Source organism: Pongo abelii, chromosome 8 (assembly GCF_028885655.2).
Source record: "Pongo abelii isolate AG06213 chromosome 8, NHGRI_mPonAbe1-v2.0_pri, whole genome shotgun sequence".
Taxonomy (NCBI): domain Eukaryota; kingdom Metazoa; phylum Chordata; class Mammalia; order Primates; family Hominidae; genus Pongo; species Pongo abelii.
In genome coordinates, this window is record NC_071993.2 from 121,520,595 (window position 1) to 121,538,705 (window position 18,111).

Here is an 18,111-nt window from a genome sequence, read left to right on the forward strand (position 1 = left end):
CCTTGGCTGCATTGCCAATCTCACTATCATTCACCTCTGGCTTCCGTTCTCATAGGCACACAGGCTTCCTTGGGGCCATCAACAGGCCAAGCCTTTTGTCACCTCAGGGCCTTTGCACTTGCTGTCTCTTCTGCTGCCAGTGCTTTTCACCTAGACACCTGCAGGGCTCATTCCCCGTCTGCGCTGACATCTCTGCTCAAACCCACTGTCACACAGCATCCCCGTGACCATTCTATCGAGAGGAGCCACCCAGCCCCTGGTACGCTTTCTCTTTACTCTGCTTCATTTCTCCCCAGAGCCCCAACACTCTGTAAAATTATATTACTTATCTGTTTCTTTACTGTCTGTCTCCCACACGATGACACAAGTTCCATGACGGCAAGGACTGTTTGTTTACAACTACATATTCCCAGCGATGACAGCAGCTCCTGGGACATAGTAGTTGCTCAACAAGTATTTTCCAAATGAATAAAATGTTTACAATTAAAATGCAAAAAGCTTTCAAATAGAAATGAAATGCAAACAGAGCTATGGAGAACACAGCAAGGGGTGGACTTCTCAGTTTTAGAATTTGCCCTTTTCTCTACATTCTATAGTAAGTGGGCGGACTTTCTGTATTCCAAGCCTTCACAAGCTCCATGGTCTCCTCTGCAGCTACAGCCTGTCTCTAGGGGGTCTCAGCTGGGTGAAGGCTGGTCTCAAGGTCAGGGCCCAGGTCTGCACCTGCACTGACAGCAAGGCCCTGGAGGCCCCAATGGCTGCACAGAACTAATCTGACTCTTGCAGTGTTTCTTAAATGGCAATATGTATAAAGGCCAGGTGCGGTGGCTCACACCTGTAATCCCAGCACCTTGTGAGACCGAGGCGGGTGGATCACTTGAGGTCAGGAGTTCACGACCAGCCTGGCCAACATGGAGAAACCCCACCTCTACTAAAAATACAAAAATTAGCCCGGCGTGGTGGCACATGCCTGTAGTCCCAGCTACTTGGGAGGCTGAGGCAGGAGAACTGCTTGAACCTGGGAGGCGGAGGTTGCAGTGAGCCAAGACTGTACCACTACACTCCAGCCGGGTGACAGAGCGAGACTCCATCTCCAAAAAAAAAACAAACAAAAAAAGGCAATATGTATATGAGGTCTATAAAAGAAGCGTGTTAAAAACTAATGGAATAAATAATAGAACAGCTTGTAAAGTTCTCTCAGTTGCAAGATGCAAGTATTGGGGAAGAGTTCACTAATATATCTGATTTCTGATCCCAGGGGCACCCTCTACACATAGAGAAAACCATGGGACATGATTCCAGGTTATGACAGTAAGTGTGCTGATTATGAGAGTAGCCAGCATTTTTCTTAAGCACTTATTATGTGCCAAGTACTGTTCTAATGTAAACAGCTCACTTACTCTTTACAGAAAACTTCTAACATAGGTATTCTTGTTCTCTATCTTGAGTTTGCAGATAAGGAGATTGAGGTATATAATTTCCCCAAAGTTGTATGGTTAGTCAGTATCAGCCTGTTTTTTGTTTTGTTTTGTTTTTGTTTTTTTGCGGTGGTGGTTTTTGTTTTGTTTGTTTGTTTTGTTTTGTTTTTGAGACAGGGTGTTGCTCTGTCACCCAGGCTGGAGTACAATGGCATGATCATGGCTCACTGCAGCCTCAACCTCCTGGGCTCAAGTGATCCTACCATCTCAGCCTCCCAAGTTGCTGGGACTACAGGCGTGTGCCATCATTCCTGGCTAATTTTTGTATTTTTTTTTTGTAGAGATAGAATTTTGGTATGTTGCCCAGGCTGGTCTCAAATTCTTGGTCTCAAGCAATCCACCTACCTTGGCCTCCTAAAGTGCTGGGATTACAGACATGAGTCACCATGTCTGGCAGAGTCTGGTTTTAAATGCAGAGATTTTCACCTCAAAGCCCAAACTCTTGAGTGCTTAATGTTTTACTGCCCTGAATGGAGCTGCTGGGAAACGCACACAGACACATACACTGCACACCATGAACCCCAAATCCTTAACACCATTAAAAAAACTCACATCCCCTTGCTTGTATGAGTTAAACATTAGTAAATTCTCATCCACAGGGTCCAAGGCCAATCTCTACGCACTTTGTTCAGGAACTTCCCCTCGCCTCTTATCCCCTACGAAACTCTGTGGGGTTCAATGGCAACTGACAACCCGGGCCAATGCACCTGCGCCTGAGAGCGGCCGCAAGTGCAGCTACAGCTAAGTGACCACTAGGTGGCACTACATGAAAATGGATATCACTTCCTGCCACGGAGACCTTTTCCACGCAGAGCTATGCTCTGGAATAAAACCCAGATTAGAAAGTAAATAAATAAAAGGAACAATATATGTAAAATGACAAATAAACATAAATATAATTATCAAATAATATTATACATCTGGAATTGGGAACAATTAAACAGAATCACATTTTCATGCCTTTTCTTCTCCAAGACCTCAAAGCACTGTGAGATGCTAGATTGTTTATACTCTGTTTTAACCTTTGTTGAATAGCTGATTTGTCAGCTATTTGTTAACATCTGTGTGGACTCAAATCCGTCTACAGATGATTCTAATTTAAAAAATAAAAGAGAAAAAAATGAGAATGAGCCGATTGGCCAGGGGAAACGGACTTGGGTAGGAAGCGACCACAGAGAACCTTCAACCCTGAGATGGGACCGGGGAGGGGAGGACCCCAAGGGGCTGAGAGGCTCTGGTCCCGCAGCAGATGGGTCTGCAGGCCGAGTATTAAAGAGCCCCAAGAAGACAGGTAGCAACAATGGTAGAAATTGCCACATGCTCAGTATTTCCCCCAAGTCTGGCCTCTGATAATTGCTTTACGTAGATTAGCTTGCTGAATCCTCACTAACACCCTGTGAGGTAGATTCTATCATCACCCTATCTGTTTTATAGATGAGGAAACTAGGACCATTTTTCTTTTCTTATTTTTTTTATATATAGATGAGGTCTCACTATGTTGTCCAGGGTGGTCCTCAACTCCTGGTCTGAAGCAATCTTCCTGCCCTCAGCCTCCCAAAATGTTGGGATTACAGGTATGAGCACTGTACCTGGCCCAGGAAACTAGGAGCAGAATGGCTGTCACATGGTCAAAGTCAAACAATCAGCATGTGGTGATCCCTGGGTTGAGACCAGGTAATTTGATTCCAGAATCCTGGCTCACACACCTGTGCTAGACTGTTGCCCCATGCGTTCTACTTTATTTTTTCTTGCACATGCTAACTTTCTTAAGTTGCTGAAAATTGTAGCTACCAAAATTTAGGGGGTGTGTTCTCTCTCCTCATGATCCCATGAATATACTTAAAGCTTATCACTAGACTAAGACCCCCAGGAGACCCTCACTCCCTTATTTGCTCTGCCCAGCTCACACCATCCTCACCCCCTCCCCACCCTCCTGACAGCTTCCATCCCAGCATGCCAATGCTTAGCTGTTCTTCACTGTTGTTTGATGTGCCATTGGTCTGTTCTCCCACTTCTCATGAGGGGCTTCTGAATACCTCAAAGCACCTGGTCTAGAAATCTGCAAATACTAGGCAGACAAAAGACTACCTGATTTACCTGAACTCCAAATGGTAGTTATTACAAACCTGACAAAAGAGAAGGTAAATTGTTGTACAACTCACAACCAGTAGGAATGTATTACCTCTCCGAGGCTTTGTCTCTCCTGTTTGTCATCATAGCCCGAAGTGTAGAAAGGCTCATAGGTAATAAGATCTGGACGTTCAATGTCATAAATTGCCTTGACCTTGGGAATGGCTGCTAAATCCTTGTAATCCAGGATCTCATTGTCTACTTTTGCCTGGCAAAGTTAACCAGAAAGAACGATTACCTTGTAGTTTCACTGCTTTGGGAAACTGTTGTTGGCGCATTTTCTGTTTAAAAAGTGAAGGCCTTAAACAAAAACCAAAACATCTTGCCTAGCACAGTTATACTCTTTAGAAGTTGCCCTTTATACCATATATTAATCATGTTTTTTTTAAAAAAGTCACTGAACGCTTAGGAAAAAATCAGTGTAGAATTCATGCAATAGATAAATCTGCAAACCTTAAGGATAATTTCCTGAATTTATGACAGTGAAGGAAAAAGCTCAAACAGATGGTCCAATAATCATCTCAGATGGCTAAAAACAAGAACTGCATAATTAATAAACTAAATATTTAAATATCTTTGTGGTAGAATTTAAGAACACTCAGTATCAGCATTATAAAATATATATTTAATCCCCAAATATCTATATGCAATTTAGGTGCAAGAATTTTTTTTTTTTGAGATGGAGTCTTAGGTGCAAGAATTTTTTTTTTGAGATGGAGTCTTAGGTGCAAGAATTTTTTTTTTGAGATGGAGTCTTAGGTGCAAGAATTTTTTTTTTGAGACGGAGTCTTAGGTGCAAGAATTTTTTAAGTCCTGCAACATATTACTACATTTTACAGGTCATCTAATCACTCTGTTGATGGTCACATATAAATGTAATTACCTAAAGGTAAACATGATTGAGGAGACTGTTCTACAAAAATGAAAATCAGGTCTCATAACAAAAATAGAAATCACTTTGAATTAGTTTTTGTTTTGGATTATCCATTCTGCTATTACAATCCACTAATTTACCTGTCCCAGAAATGTCACTTCCAGAAGCAGATACTTACATAGATAGTATGACCTGGTGAGCCAGGAATACTGGAGCCTGGTCTAGAATAAATACTTTCCGAGGATGTCCTGGTAGGCTGTAAAATAAATAGTAACTTGTAAGATTTTGGACCCTGGCTTCAGAATCTAGACTGTCCTGGGCCCTTAAGCTTTACTAAAAACTCAGCTAGTGAAAAAAAGAAACACTTATCACCTTTTTGAATAAGGTAAAATACAACCTAGAAGGAAAGGTAAATGCAAACTAGTTGTATGATCCAGTTTTGAAAAGGCATGGGGAGGCCTTTCTCTGGCCCTTCCTGCTCCTTGTCCCCTATGAGAACTTCTGGTTTACCTTCAAGCACACCTCAAAGCTTCCCATTTCTCTCTCTTTCTACTGCCATAGTCCCAGCCCCAGTCACCACCTCCATTCATCCAGATTATTGCAATGGCCTCCCTGTGAGTTTTCTGCCTTCTCCCCTCCCTTCTTCAAATCCACCTGGCAGGCAATGGGTAGAGAGATAGAGAGACGTTTCTTTTTTTTTTGAGATGGAGTCTCACTCTGTCGCCCAGGCTGGAGTGCAGTGGCGTGATCTCAGCTCACTGCAAGCTCCGCCTCCCGAGTTCACACCTTTCTCCTGCCTCAGCCTCCTGAGTAGCTGGGACTACAGGCACCTGCCACCATACCCGGCTAATTTTTTTGTATTTTTAGTAGTGACGGGGTTTCACCATGTTAGACAGGATGGTCTCGATCTCCTGACCTCGTGATCTGCCCGCCTCGGCCTCCCAAAGTGCTGGGATTACAGGTGTGAGCCACAGCGCCCAGCCGAGAGACCTTTCAAGAACATAATTTGGATGGTCACTACTCTGCTTTTGTCTCCAGCATTGATAAAGTTTGGCTGTGTCTCTACCCAAATTTCACCTTGAATTGTAATAATCCCCACGTGTCAAAGGTGGGTCCAGGTGGAGGTAATTAAATCATGGGGCAGTTTCCCCCATACTGTTCTCCTGATAGTGAATAAGTCTCACAAGACTGATGGTTTTATAAATGGGAGTTTCCCTGCACAAGCTCTCTTGCCTGCCACCACATAAGACGTGACTTTGCTTCTCATTTGCCTTCTGCCATGATTGTGAGACCTCCCCAGCCATGAGGAACTGGAGTCCATTAAGCCACTTTCCTTTATAAATTACCCAGTCTTGGGTATATCTTTACTAGCAGCAGGAGAACAAACCAAATACAAGCATCCATTCAGAATAAAATCACAACAGCCAGGTCCTCAGGATTCTATCCCTGCCTTCCCCTCCTACCTTGTCTCTCACCTGTCATCACTCACAGAACACAGCACACAAAACTGCCTCAGAGTTCTTATCCTCACTTGCTGCTCCCTCTGCCTGAAATGCCCTAGCTCCCAATTTTACTTGGATGATTCTCTTCCTTCAGTCTTGGCTTAAATATCACCTCCTCAGAGAGGCCCTCCCTGATTCAATCCAGAGTTGGTTCCCCTTGTTGTTTTCTCTCATAGTGTCATTCTTTTTTCCTTCATGAGTAAAATGTATAATTATATATTTATTGGTTTCCTTGCATCATGTCTGTCTCCCTCATTAACTTTAGTCATGCTCTCTGCCCTCACAGAGTTTATTTTTTAACCACTGTCTATACCCAATGCTTTCCACAGGTACATAGAAGGCGCAAATCCTAGTTGAGGGAATGAGCTAGAATTTATTATTTGTCAAAAAATACTTAGTTTGCAGACACTTGACTTATGTTAATTACACGATTTGAGCCTAACTATACAGAGAGTCACTGAGGTAAGGCTGGTGGGTCAGCCTTTGGGAAGGATGAAAGAAACTGGACTTCATAGCATATACTTGAAGAACGTGGAGAGTGTGAGGTGGTTATGTGAGCAGGAAGGAAACTTATGAACTATGATCAGCTGCCTCCTGCTTCTGTTTAACATTCTGGAAAGCTCTGAAGAGAAAACTCAAGGCCTCATTTTGGAACACTTCCTTGCCTCTGTTGCAGCCATTTCCTAAAGAGAGTAACTTATAGTTCTACAACAGGAATAAGACCTTGCCTTCTCAGTACTGTTTCTATTGATGTTTAACACCTTGAATGTGGGCATCACTGAGCCAAAGAAACTCCTTCAGACAAGGGTGTTGTCTCACTATGCTATTCACAGTTGAAGCAATGAAGACAAGCATATCTGGCCAGTTCAGGTCAGGCAGTGATTAGACTCATCGCTGGAAGACTGTGATCAGTCTTTTTCAGCCAATGCCCCTGGTATCTTTGAGATGCTAGGGTGGAAGTGGGTGGGAGAAATCACACCACACCCAGGTGGAGGTACACCAGGTGCATCACTTCTGGGCCTCCTCCCCAGGACCTGGAGTGCACAAGCGCTTTCCTGCTAGAGTTATACCAATCACAGGCATATCTCAATATGAGAAAATTCTACCTCTGAGTATGTTGAAAAAGGAAAGACTCACATAACACTATTCAAGAAATGTGCAGGCTGGGCGCGGTGGCTCACAGCTGTAATCCCAGCACTTTGGGAGGCTGAGGCAGGTGGATCACCTGAGGTCAGGAGTTCGAGACCAGCCTGGCCAACATGGTGAAACCTCCTCTCTACTAAAAATACAAAAAAATTAACTGGGTGTGGTGGTGGGCACCTATAATCCCAGCTACTTGGGAGGCTGAGGTAGGAGAATCGCTTGAACTTGGGAGGCGGAGGGTGCAGTGAGTCGAGATTGTGCCACTGCACTCCAGCCTGGGCAACAAGAGTGAAACTCCACCTCAAAATAATAATAATAATAATAATAATAATAAAGTATAATTTCTAGATCCACTTCCTAATCAAAATATAGAAGTGGCACAATCAAAATGTATTCCTCCTTTACAAGGAGATGCTACCCCCTGAAAAAGCTGAACCTGCATCCATCTCTGAGGGATAATTATTAGCCACAGGTAGTCCTTCAGTTTCAAGTGGCCAGGATCTCACATTTGCCAAACTTAATGTCAAAATGCTACCTCTTAAGTAGCAACCCAAGAATATCAATGGCAACGAATGTCTACTGCCCACTTACTACGTGGAAGGCTTGTGTCAAGCACTTCCCAGGCTTAATCTCATGTAATCTTCTCCGTAACCCTAGGAGGTAGCTTCCATTATTATTCCTATTTTACAGATAAGGAAATAGTATCAGTGCTCCAAGCCACACAGGTAGGAAAGGGATGAAGAGTCAGGATTTGAACTCAGACACTCTAGGTCCACAGCCCAAGCATTTAAGCCCTGCACTAAAACTTTGCTGTATTGCAGGGCAAATGTGATCATTTATTTCCTATCAACATAACTATGGGACAAATGGGGTGAAACTAAAAGAGAAATACTGAGATCAAGTAGCAGAAAAGAATGCCTGCTAACTGAAAATATTTTTGTTGCGCTAGCTCTGTAAGAACACTGCAATAGCTCGCTGGGTTGGGGTGGGGAGAGGGTGTGTGGCAGGAGCATCAGATGTCTTCGATTACTGGGGTTGCTATGACAAAGGCCTGTTTTTATTAACAAGCATCCAGGACATTGTGTGAACAGCCAAAGTGTACACTGGGGCTTTGGGGTCACTCGTATGTTACTCATCCTTATTTTTGCCAAGTGTGGGGCAAGGATACTTTCAGCCTTTGCTGTAACGGTGCACCTGGTGATGGCTCTAAATGGTTTTATTTGCTCTTGTACTGCATGTACTGGTAGAAACAGAGCTGACGAACAACACACGCACACGTAGGGAAGGGTCTTTAACGCCACCTTCCAGGGATGAAGAGCTTCGCGGGCAGAAAAGGCAGTTCTCTTGGCAGAACTAGCCTATTTCAGTTCAGTTTCTCTCCCCCTTCCTTCTTTGAGACAGAGTCTCACTCTGTCACCCAGCCTGGAGTGCAGTGGCATGATCTTGGCTTCGCTGCAACCTCTGCCTCCCAGGTTCAAGCGATTCTAGTGCCTCAGCCTCCCAAGTAGCTGGGACTATGGGACGTGCCACCACACCCAGCTAATTTTTGTATTTTTAGTAGAGATGGGGTTTCACCCCATTGGCCAGGATGGTCTTGAACGCCTGACCTCATGATTTGCCTGCCTCGGCCTCCCAAAGTGCTGGGATTACAGACGTGAGCCACAACGCCTGGCCACTCCCTTCCTTCCTGACTGGATTAGAGGATCCTGTGAGTTATGCAGGCTTTCTTGGAAGCATTTATCTTCTTTTATTTACACTATTAATACCGTTGAGCTAAAGATTTTAAGTTATTCAACAATTTGAATTTTTTCAAGTCCCATTTGGTTTTTAAAAGTTTTCAGATCCAAATTACCTCCAATTTGCATACACTTGCCCCCAAGTTCTCTGATTCAGAAATAAATATTTTAGGTTTTAATAGGCAGTTTTCAAAGTCAGGTGAACTGGTCATCAAATTTGCTGATGTTCTGGCTTGTCTTAGAGCCATCCCTCTGCTACTCGAATCTTCAAACTTTAGTGTTGAGAAATGCCCTGATGTATCTTGGAGACATGGTTTGGCTCTGTGCCCCCACCCAAATCTCATCTTGATTTGTAATATCCATGTGTCCAGGGAGAGAGGTGATTGGATTATGGGGGCGGTTTTCCCCATGCTGTTCTCATGATAGTGAGAGAATTCTCACGAGACCTGGTGGTTTTATAAATGGTAGTTTTTCCTGCACTCACATGCTCTCTCTTTCCTGCCGCCACGTGAAGAAGGTCTTTGCTTCCCCTTTGCCTTCTGCCATGATTGTAAGTTTCCTGAGGCCTTCCCAGCCATGCAGAACTGTGGGTCAATTAAACCTCTTTTCTTTATAAATTACCCTGTCTTGGGCAGTTCTTTATAGCAGTGTGAAAATGCTGGAGGCATTTCACACTTGGAGATTCAGAAACTGCTTTTTCTTTCACTGAATTTACCATTGTTTGTTTTTGCTTCATTCCGACCTCCTAAGTTTATGGTAAAATTTACTTCCATGGGCTTCTTGTTTGCGGGCTGAGTTGCATTCTTGCTTATTTTCTTACAATGGCCCAATTCTGTTTGCCTGTCTATATTGAAATAACGGGATAGAACACATCTATGTATTTTATGTAATACAGTGTAATACAGTGGACTTAAAAGGCTGGCTTTGGTGCCAAATTACAGTTCAAACCTGGGCTCTACTAGTTGTTTGATGTTACATGAGTTTTTCTTTTTCCTTTTCCGTTCTTTTTTCTTTTACCTTCCTTGAGCTTCAACTTCTTCATGTACAGAATGGAGCAAGGTGTACCAGCATAACTATGTCACAGGGTTAAATGAGAGAATGCATATAAAGCTCCAAGCACCTTACTGGGCACATGGCAAGTCGTCAACATTTTCTAGACACCTGGGATTAGACTAGGTTTCTTAGGCAGTTAATCTCAAATAATGCCTCTGTTTTGCTCCTCATGAATATTCCTTTCATATGTGAGCTACATAGAACTAGGCTTCCCCAGCATTCTCTACAGCTACCGCACTTGGACTCCTTCCCATCAGAACTCAGATATGTGAAGTAATTCATCACAGTATATGGGGCAGCAGTCCCGCCAGGAGCTGACAGATAGCCTTCCCCTCCTTGAGAACTCTGTGAAGTGATTCCAAATGCTCTTGGAGACAGTGACTGTGTCTCCACTTTGGTAATTAATGCCCTTCTCATGCCGATGACGATGACCTTGCACCGTCTGTCTTATCTGCCAGGACAGTTCCTGGTTTGCTGCCTACTGAACTATGCTCAAGGCTTAAGTGACACACATGGATTGCCTGCTTTTTGCCACAGTCCCTAATGTCTCTCAGAGTGTATTTGCTCAAGTGAGGGAGGTTAGAGGTCTCTCCCTTATGAAGATCATAAAATTACTTTTTAAAAATTGAATGAGTATTTTTGGACTTTTAATCCTAGATACTTAGAATTTTACATTTCAATTTGAAACATCTAGAATTTTAAACACGTTGAATTTCAAATTAACATCTTGTTTATTAAAAGAATCCTTTTTATTCTTCCAGCTGTTATTTTTCTTTTCCTAATGAATCCATAATTTGCTGTTACGGCTAAGATATCTTCAAAAGGCTCAGAGCTGTTCTCCAACACATTAACATACATCCACTCAGACAGAAACCATCTCAACCTTGAAAGCACTTAACTTAATGAAATGCTGTCCCACTTTCAAATCCCACTGACAGTTTCTTCTTTACCATTAACCCAACCCTATCATCACCTCTTTGGTCGTCACAGAATTTTACTGGTGATCCTGACATGTAACTGATTATCCTTACATGTAGTTATTCAATCTAAATTACCATTTCCACCCATTCAGATGTCCAGGGTAACAACAGTGACCCAATAATTATGAACTGAACTCAATAACCCAATGGGTCAGAAGACTTGTTTCTGGAATTCTCTATGAGAGTTACAGTAAAAAAATTACTCTCTGGTCTATGTTATAAATGCATACAATTTCAAATATTTATCACCAAAGGTAAGCCCACTTCTACAGAATAAAGGAAACAGCAAGGACTTATGGCTAACATGCTAAAAGCAGGTACAATTTATTTACTTTCATTTAAGCACCTTTTCCTTGCAGAAAAACCAACTTGAAAGTGCAGTTGGAGAAATTCAGTTCTTTTTTTTGATGCTATCTTTGGCATCTTCTGATGCCATCTTTGGCATGGAGGTGGGGTGGGGTGGGATGAAGAAAGCAGGCAAGGTAGATAGCTAAAGAATTATATATGGTAGTGATCACTCAGAGTATTTTGCCAGTAAGATTAGGCAAGTAGTTGCAACCTTATTTTGGCAAAAGGAAGAAAGGAGCCTTCGGTAAGAACCTTCTTGTTGATATGGCTGTTCTCACTCAGTCTGTCATGATGAAGGGGTCCATTTACTCTACAGTTATCTCCCCAGCACACTTTCATGTCTTTACTTTGGATTTCAACAACGATTTTTACTTTACACACACACACACACACACACACACACAAAATGAACAAAGAGACACCTCATCAGAAGACTAGCAGTTCAACAGGAGAGATAAAAAATGGCATTTAATTACAAATAAGTAGCCAAATGCTTTAAAAAGCACATCTTTTTGTTTTCTTCATGAAATCTCTTTGAAAAGCCCTCTAAACACCTTTCAGCTATTTTTCCCCTATGCCTTGATTTTGTCCATCTGTCCTACCATTCAGAAGGCACAGTCACAGAACAAAAATTAATTGAAGACATCCTCTTCCGTTTCCACTCCAGCTCTTATTATTCTTCAAATACTAACCATTAAAAACACTTACCAGAGCTCTGCCGGTTGAGTAAGTAGAGAAATGACATTTTCCATTTACTTTCCATTATGATCCACCATGCACATGGGTCGCCTAGAAGGACAGTGCTGGGAAGCACTTTGTAGCCCCTGCCCTCCCCCCATTCAGCAGGAGCAGGGATGCAACAACTATATTCATCTAATTTGCATTTATCCAAAGCCATGCTCTAAGGAGAGAGAAACTACAGGCATTTGGCAACCAGATCAGAATGATCTTACGAACACTGATGGGACAACTACTGATATAAGGTGACTGACACCTTATACTAAGTCCTGTTGATGTGGACAGTACCTGCCTTGGGTTTTTGTTGAAGTTCACTAGACAAGGTGGTGATAACAGCTGCAGAAAAAGGAATACTTTTAAAACCTGCACATACTGAATGCCCGCTGCTAAGCAAAGAAAGAGTGAAATCAACTCCTTTGGAAAAAAGAATTTTGTGTTTGGAGAGGAGGCAGGAGGGTGCTGTGGGCACACACCACTTCTCTGGGGACAGTTTCACAAATGCCATCAGGCTTTATTACATGAAATCTTTCCAGTATAAATCTTTACACCTCTACATTCAGCTGTCTGATGAATTGTAAAGACACGCTCAAAAGGATGAAATACTTGGACGAAGTGAAAGCTGGGAGTAAAACAGTATGTATTGTAGTGACACGAACAAAACAAAAATCAAACGCCACTAACATTACTTGCTTGTTTAGACAGACATAAAGCCTCAAATTAGCTCCTTTAAAAATATACACATAGTATTTGTTTGGTATACTATAGATTGACAAGTACATATGTTATAATAGGTGAATACTAGTTTCAAAGAAAAAAGTCACACCCATTTTGTAGGTCAGTCAATTCATGCTTTAACCTCCAAAGGCATAGCTGAGAAAAACTCCCTTTTAGAATGAAAGCAAGTGACACCCCCTAGATTATTACAGACTTGGTCCTGGGAATACCATGTGCTTTGTGTATAATGAATTACACATGCTCAGTACTGAGTTTTACCTGTAGACAAAATTTGCTATTCATAGAAAACTTCCAAGTGAGTGGAACCAGAATACGTTTTTCTTAGGTAATTCTATTTTCATCATTTTCTTCTACCTGTAATTCAGGCAAAAGGAAAAGATGGAGCTCATTCTCGATATAGAGAACAAAAATGACTTTCCTGCTATAGATTTTACTTTCCTCTACAACAAAACCAGGACTTATTTCTGAAGCACAGAGTACTGAATGTCCCTGCAAGGAAGATAGTTTATCTAATAACTAAGGGTACTGAATTTTAAGTGGTGGAAAATGAGCTGCTGTGTAGCCAAAAGTACTTAAAAGATAAAATATCTGTGACTTGAGAACTGCATTGCTTTCGAGTTTTCTGGAATCTTAAAGGTATTGGTGAACCACTCTTCAATCGCCAACGGGTGAAGGGAGACCTTGCCACACAGCCCATTTTTTCTGCCAGGTCCCGAGGTGTTTACAACTTTCTGCGATGTAGCTAAAGTTGACTTCATTGATAGTTACAGCTGGATAATAGGAATCAGATGTCCCTTTTGAACAACAAGATGGGAGGAGAGAAGTTATTGAAAACAGAACTCTCTCGCTCGCTCTCTGTCTCTCAAGATGCTCCAAATCTCTTAAGCTTAAAGGTCTGGAGCAAACTAAAAAATTTCACCCTTGATGATGGCATTTTTCTTCAAGTCATGAAAATGTATTACTTGGTTGTAGACACAAGCTAACAAAATGTAATACTATTTAACAGTATACTACTGGAAAAAATTTAAAAAAAAAACTATTGAAAAAGTGGCTTCTTGCCAAGTGGAAGCACTAATTCTGAGCACCACTCATTTGCAGTGGGGACAATCTTTGGCTGTTTCTCTGGATTCATGTGACTTTGACTTCACCGTGTGTGGAAACTCTGCCACTGGAGCTGAAACTTTAACACAGAATGAAGATTGTATGAAAAATACGTCATATCATATGAACACAGTATCACGGGACAATGCAAGGCACTGAGGCCTGGGGTCAAGAACTGAAGTGTGCAGTTGGCTTGCTGTTTATGACAGCCTGTGCAGTCTCAGACATGCTGCTGTATCTGTCTGGTTTTTTTTTTTTTTTTTTGAGACAGGGTCTCACTCTGTTGTTGCCCAGGCTGGAGTGCAGTGGCGTGATCTTGGCTCACTGCAGCCTCAACCTCCCCAGGCTCAGGTGATCTTCCCATCTAAGCCTTCTGAGTGGCTAAGAATACAGGCACGCACCACCATGCCTGACTAATTTTTGTGTTTTTGGAGGGGTACATATGGGATTTTGCCATATTGCCCAGGCTGGTCTCAAACTCCTGGGCTCTAGTGATCTGCTCATATGGGCCTCCCAACGTGCTGGGATTACAGGCATAAGCCACCATGCCCAGCCCATCTGACTTCATTCTATCAATGAGGAAACTCAGGGGGTTGACCTCTAAAAGGTTCTCTTCTACTCTAAGCTTCTATACTTCTGTCTTTTCCATCGTGCAAAGAAAGAAGGTGAAGGTTTAACAAAAATAGAAACTCAAACTCTTCTTATCCTTAGCGCAGTTCTGACAGGCACAGAATGTACAGGCACACAGCCCAGTCAAAGTGCTGCAGTGCAACCCTGAATTGTTAGCGGAGCTAGAGAACAGGTTTCATCTGGGCCGAGATGAGATTGTAGAAAGTCGCTTCTAGTTTAACAGGCCAAGGTTTCCACTAATTCTCAGAAACCCCTAAAGAAGGTCAGGTCTGTGTATGCAGCATAATCTCCAGCCTGGCTGTTCCTCTGCCGGGCTGGCTGAGTCCTCTCCCTTCTCCTGCAGGACGCCCCGGGCAGGTGGCGCTGCTCTCTTCCTTACACTCCATCAGTGGCCCCCTGACAACAGCCTTAGCCAGTATTTAATGTTCTCCTTCTTCTGCTTCTTTCAGGTTTTTCTCTCACTGTCCCCTTGCAGTATAGCAGAACGAATATGAGTGAAGGGCTCACGGAAACATGGTTTTCAATTCTAGCTCTTCCACTTACCAGTAGAGTAACTCTGGAGAAGTTACCTAACTATGATGGGTCTCAGTCTCCCCGTCTGTAAAATGGGAATAAGATTAGCTATCTCACAGGAATTCTTAGGGAGAGCAAATGAGATTGTACATAAATCCCCCAGTCTCCATAGAGTAGGTGCCTGTTCTCAGTTTCTTCCTTTCCCACTTCACTGTTCCTTTGTTTTTTTTCTTGAGACAGAGTCTTGCTCTGTCACCCCGGCTGGAGTGCAGTGGCGCAATCTTGGCTCACTGCAACCTCTGTCTCTAGGGTTCAAACAATTCTCCTGCCTCAGCCTCCTGAGTAGCTGGGATTACAGGTGCCCACAACCATGCCTGGCTAATTTTTATATTTTTAGTGGAGACGGAGTTTCATCATGTTGGCCAGGGTGGTCTTGATCTCCTGATCTCAAGTGATCTGCCTGCCTCAGCCTCCCAAAGTGCTGGGATTACAGGTGTGAGCCACCGTGCCTGGCCTCACTCTTCAATTCTTGAGTGAAACCACTCCCTACCCAAGCACTGCCTTTCCCGGCTGCACACTTCACATCTTATCAGGTCCGCCACTTTCTCCTCATCCCCTCATGGGCAAATCTCAGCCAGCCTCCAAAAATCAACTCCAAGACCACTTCTCCCAGGAAGCGACCCTGGAAGCCTTTTCCTCATCTGACATTCCAAAGAGCGTGGCCTATGCGAGCCATAGCCTGGGATGGGTTTCTGTACTACCCCTATAATTATTTATCATCTTTTCTTGCCTATGAGGCTGGATCTGCCACATCCAGCCCAGCTCTATACCTGGGTGCTCAGCAGATACTTGTGCAGTGAACAAACGTGGCAACACAGGACCAAAAGGCAGCTTCTGATGTGCTTGCTTGAACAGACACAAAGCTTTAGCTGCTGCTCTGAATGAAAACTTCCATCCAAGAAGACAACAGCCAGAGTCAGTGTGAGAGGCACTCGTGGTGTGAGAAAAGCAACTGCTTTCTGCAGGAGCCGAAGAAGTTATGTGAGAAAAGCAGCCCGGGGGAAAAGCAACAGAAGCTGGGCCAGGACAGTGACTTCGAGCCCCAGCCTAGACACAGTGCCAACCTGCAGAGACGGAGACCGTCCTGTGCGTCGAATCAGACTTTTGGGATAAAAGAAATCAGATGAAGAACGCCGAATGTTTGGCGGCTGCCATGAAACATGAGAAAAGGGAAGAATGAACACAGAAATAGCCTCAAATCAGAAGAATTATTTTAAAAAATAAAACAACAGCCACCTTAGGGAAAACTAACTTGAGAGTAAACATCAAGTGGGATTCTTTCATTGATGTACGTGTGGATTTTTGGGTCAATTTTTGGGCCCATGTTTAAAAGCATATTAACTGGTCTTCAAGTTACAGTAAATTTATCTAAGCTCCAACCTCCTTCAATTCCTCTCCATTTGTTTTGGCTTAGACATTCTTATAATATATAAAGGGTAAGAAACCTGTGAAGCCAACTGAGAGACATCTTGAGACTCTGTTGTTACAAATGCCCCATGAGTTCTTAAATATAAAAAATGTGGATTACCCAGTGGGGTTGCTGAAAGATTCCTAAAACATTTTCATTTTGCTATGGAAACTGCACTAATGTGACATGCAGTGAAAGGCCTGGAAATCTTGGCTCAAGATTTGTGATGTGTAGACACACCCTTAAGAGAGCACAAGATGTATTTCTCTGTTCAAAACCTATTTCCTTTAAACCCTACCAACACCAGCGTGAACCCCGGCTCTGGGTACATGGGAGCCTCTTCCTCACTTCTGGGCTTTCCAAAGACAGTGACCCAGAGCACTGTCCTGACCTCCCACATAGTGAATGCTGGGTTTAAGAGAAGAGCTTTAGAATTCTCTGGAAGGCTTACTAAAGGAAGAAAACAATAGCTCCTCTTGGCCAGACTGGGTGGAAGTATTTCACTAGTTGTTTTCATAAGCTTATCCAGAGAGTTTTCCATCAAGATGTTAACAGAGTATTGTTGGTTTTTAAAAATCATTTTAGTCACATGATTTGCAAACTCAAGCAATCCTGATACAGAAAAGACCCATATTCCACTCAGTCTGGCCTCATTAGCATTCCTCTCTTTATCTCCCAAAAGACTTCATCAGAGATGAAGTTAAAATGATCATTAAAAAACCTAAAAGCAACACTAGAGAGAGAGTACAAACTACTACAGCTACTTGGGTGGTTTCTGGGCAGCATCCTCAAGCTATGCTGTGAACTTTATATTCTTATGATAAAAGTCACAATAAGGACGATCATTTATGTTCTCATATTTTATAAAGGTAACTCATTTCCAAAGCATCCATAGTTTCTCAAAAATCCCAGAGTCTAGAGCCCACAACCAGGTGACTATGCCCGTGTGTGACTATGCGGCTGATGGACTTCAGGACTGTGTGTGTCAAAAACAGAGAGCGAAACCACCCTAAGCTTGATGGGCAAATTCCTCTTCGGCCGTTCTTACCTTTATTTAATTATTCAGAGAAAAAGTGTGTTTTTTCCCCCCTCATCTTAAGTATGTTCACAATAATTGTGCATTCTAAAAGCATTGCATGTGTTCAGGGACACAGGCAAGGGACAAGTTCCTAAAATATCCAAATGGTAAAATGTCTCCCTCTGATTGATGGATGCGAATTGAGGAGGAAAAGAAAAAACAAAAAAAAAGGAAAAATATCTCCTGTGCATACGTGTGGTTCATTCAGAGAATAAAGCAAACACACTAGGAAAATAAGAGCTGTAATTCCCAAGGCGGCAGGCAAAGGGATCTGAGAAAAGGCAGAGCGAATGGGTCTCGTTGATAATCATTGCTCCAAAGCCAAGTCACCCCTTCACAAGTCACACATCAGTGACTAGACCCCATCAGTAAACTGGTTGTGCTGCTGCTGGGGATTGCATACATAGCTTCTGATGCCTGCTAATGGCAGATCGAGAAGAAATTACACTACGCACTAGAATCTGGCCTCCAAAATAAATCCAGGCCATTCTTTTCCCTGAGACAGTAAATAGGGTGAAGTCAAACTCCAGTTTTTCCATGGGTACCACTAAGTTAGGTTAATCCAAGGCACTGGGATTCATTCAGTCTGATTATTGCACTGAAA

General features: G+C 42.8%; 1 protein-coding gene across 5 annotated transcripts in view; it reads right to left on the reverse strand.

The window, feature by feature from the left end:
* The window catches only part of ABLIM1 (actin binding LIM protein 1), a 341,667-nt gene that overhangs the window by 38,370 nt on the left and 285,186 nt on the right, over positions 1-18,111 (reverse strand). For 3 of the 5 annotated variants that reach the window (XM_054521710.2, XM_054521711.2, XM_054521709.2), the window contains exons 9-10: positions 4,661-4,738; positions 3,661-3,816 (exon numbers count right to left, since the gene is read on the reverse strand). In XM_054521710.2, the coding sequence (XP_054377685.2) occupies positions 3,661-3,816; positions 4,661-4,738 (234 nt within the window). 5 annotated transcript variants of the gene reach the window in all.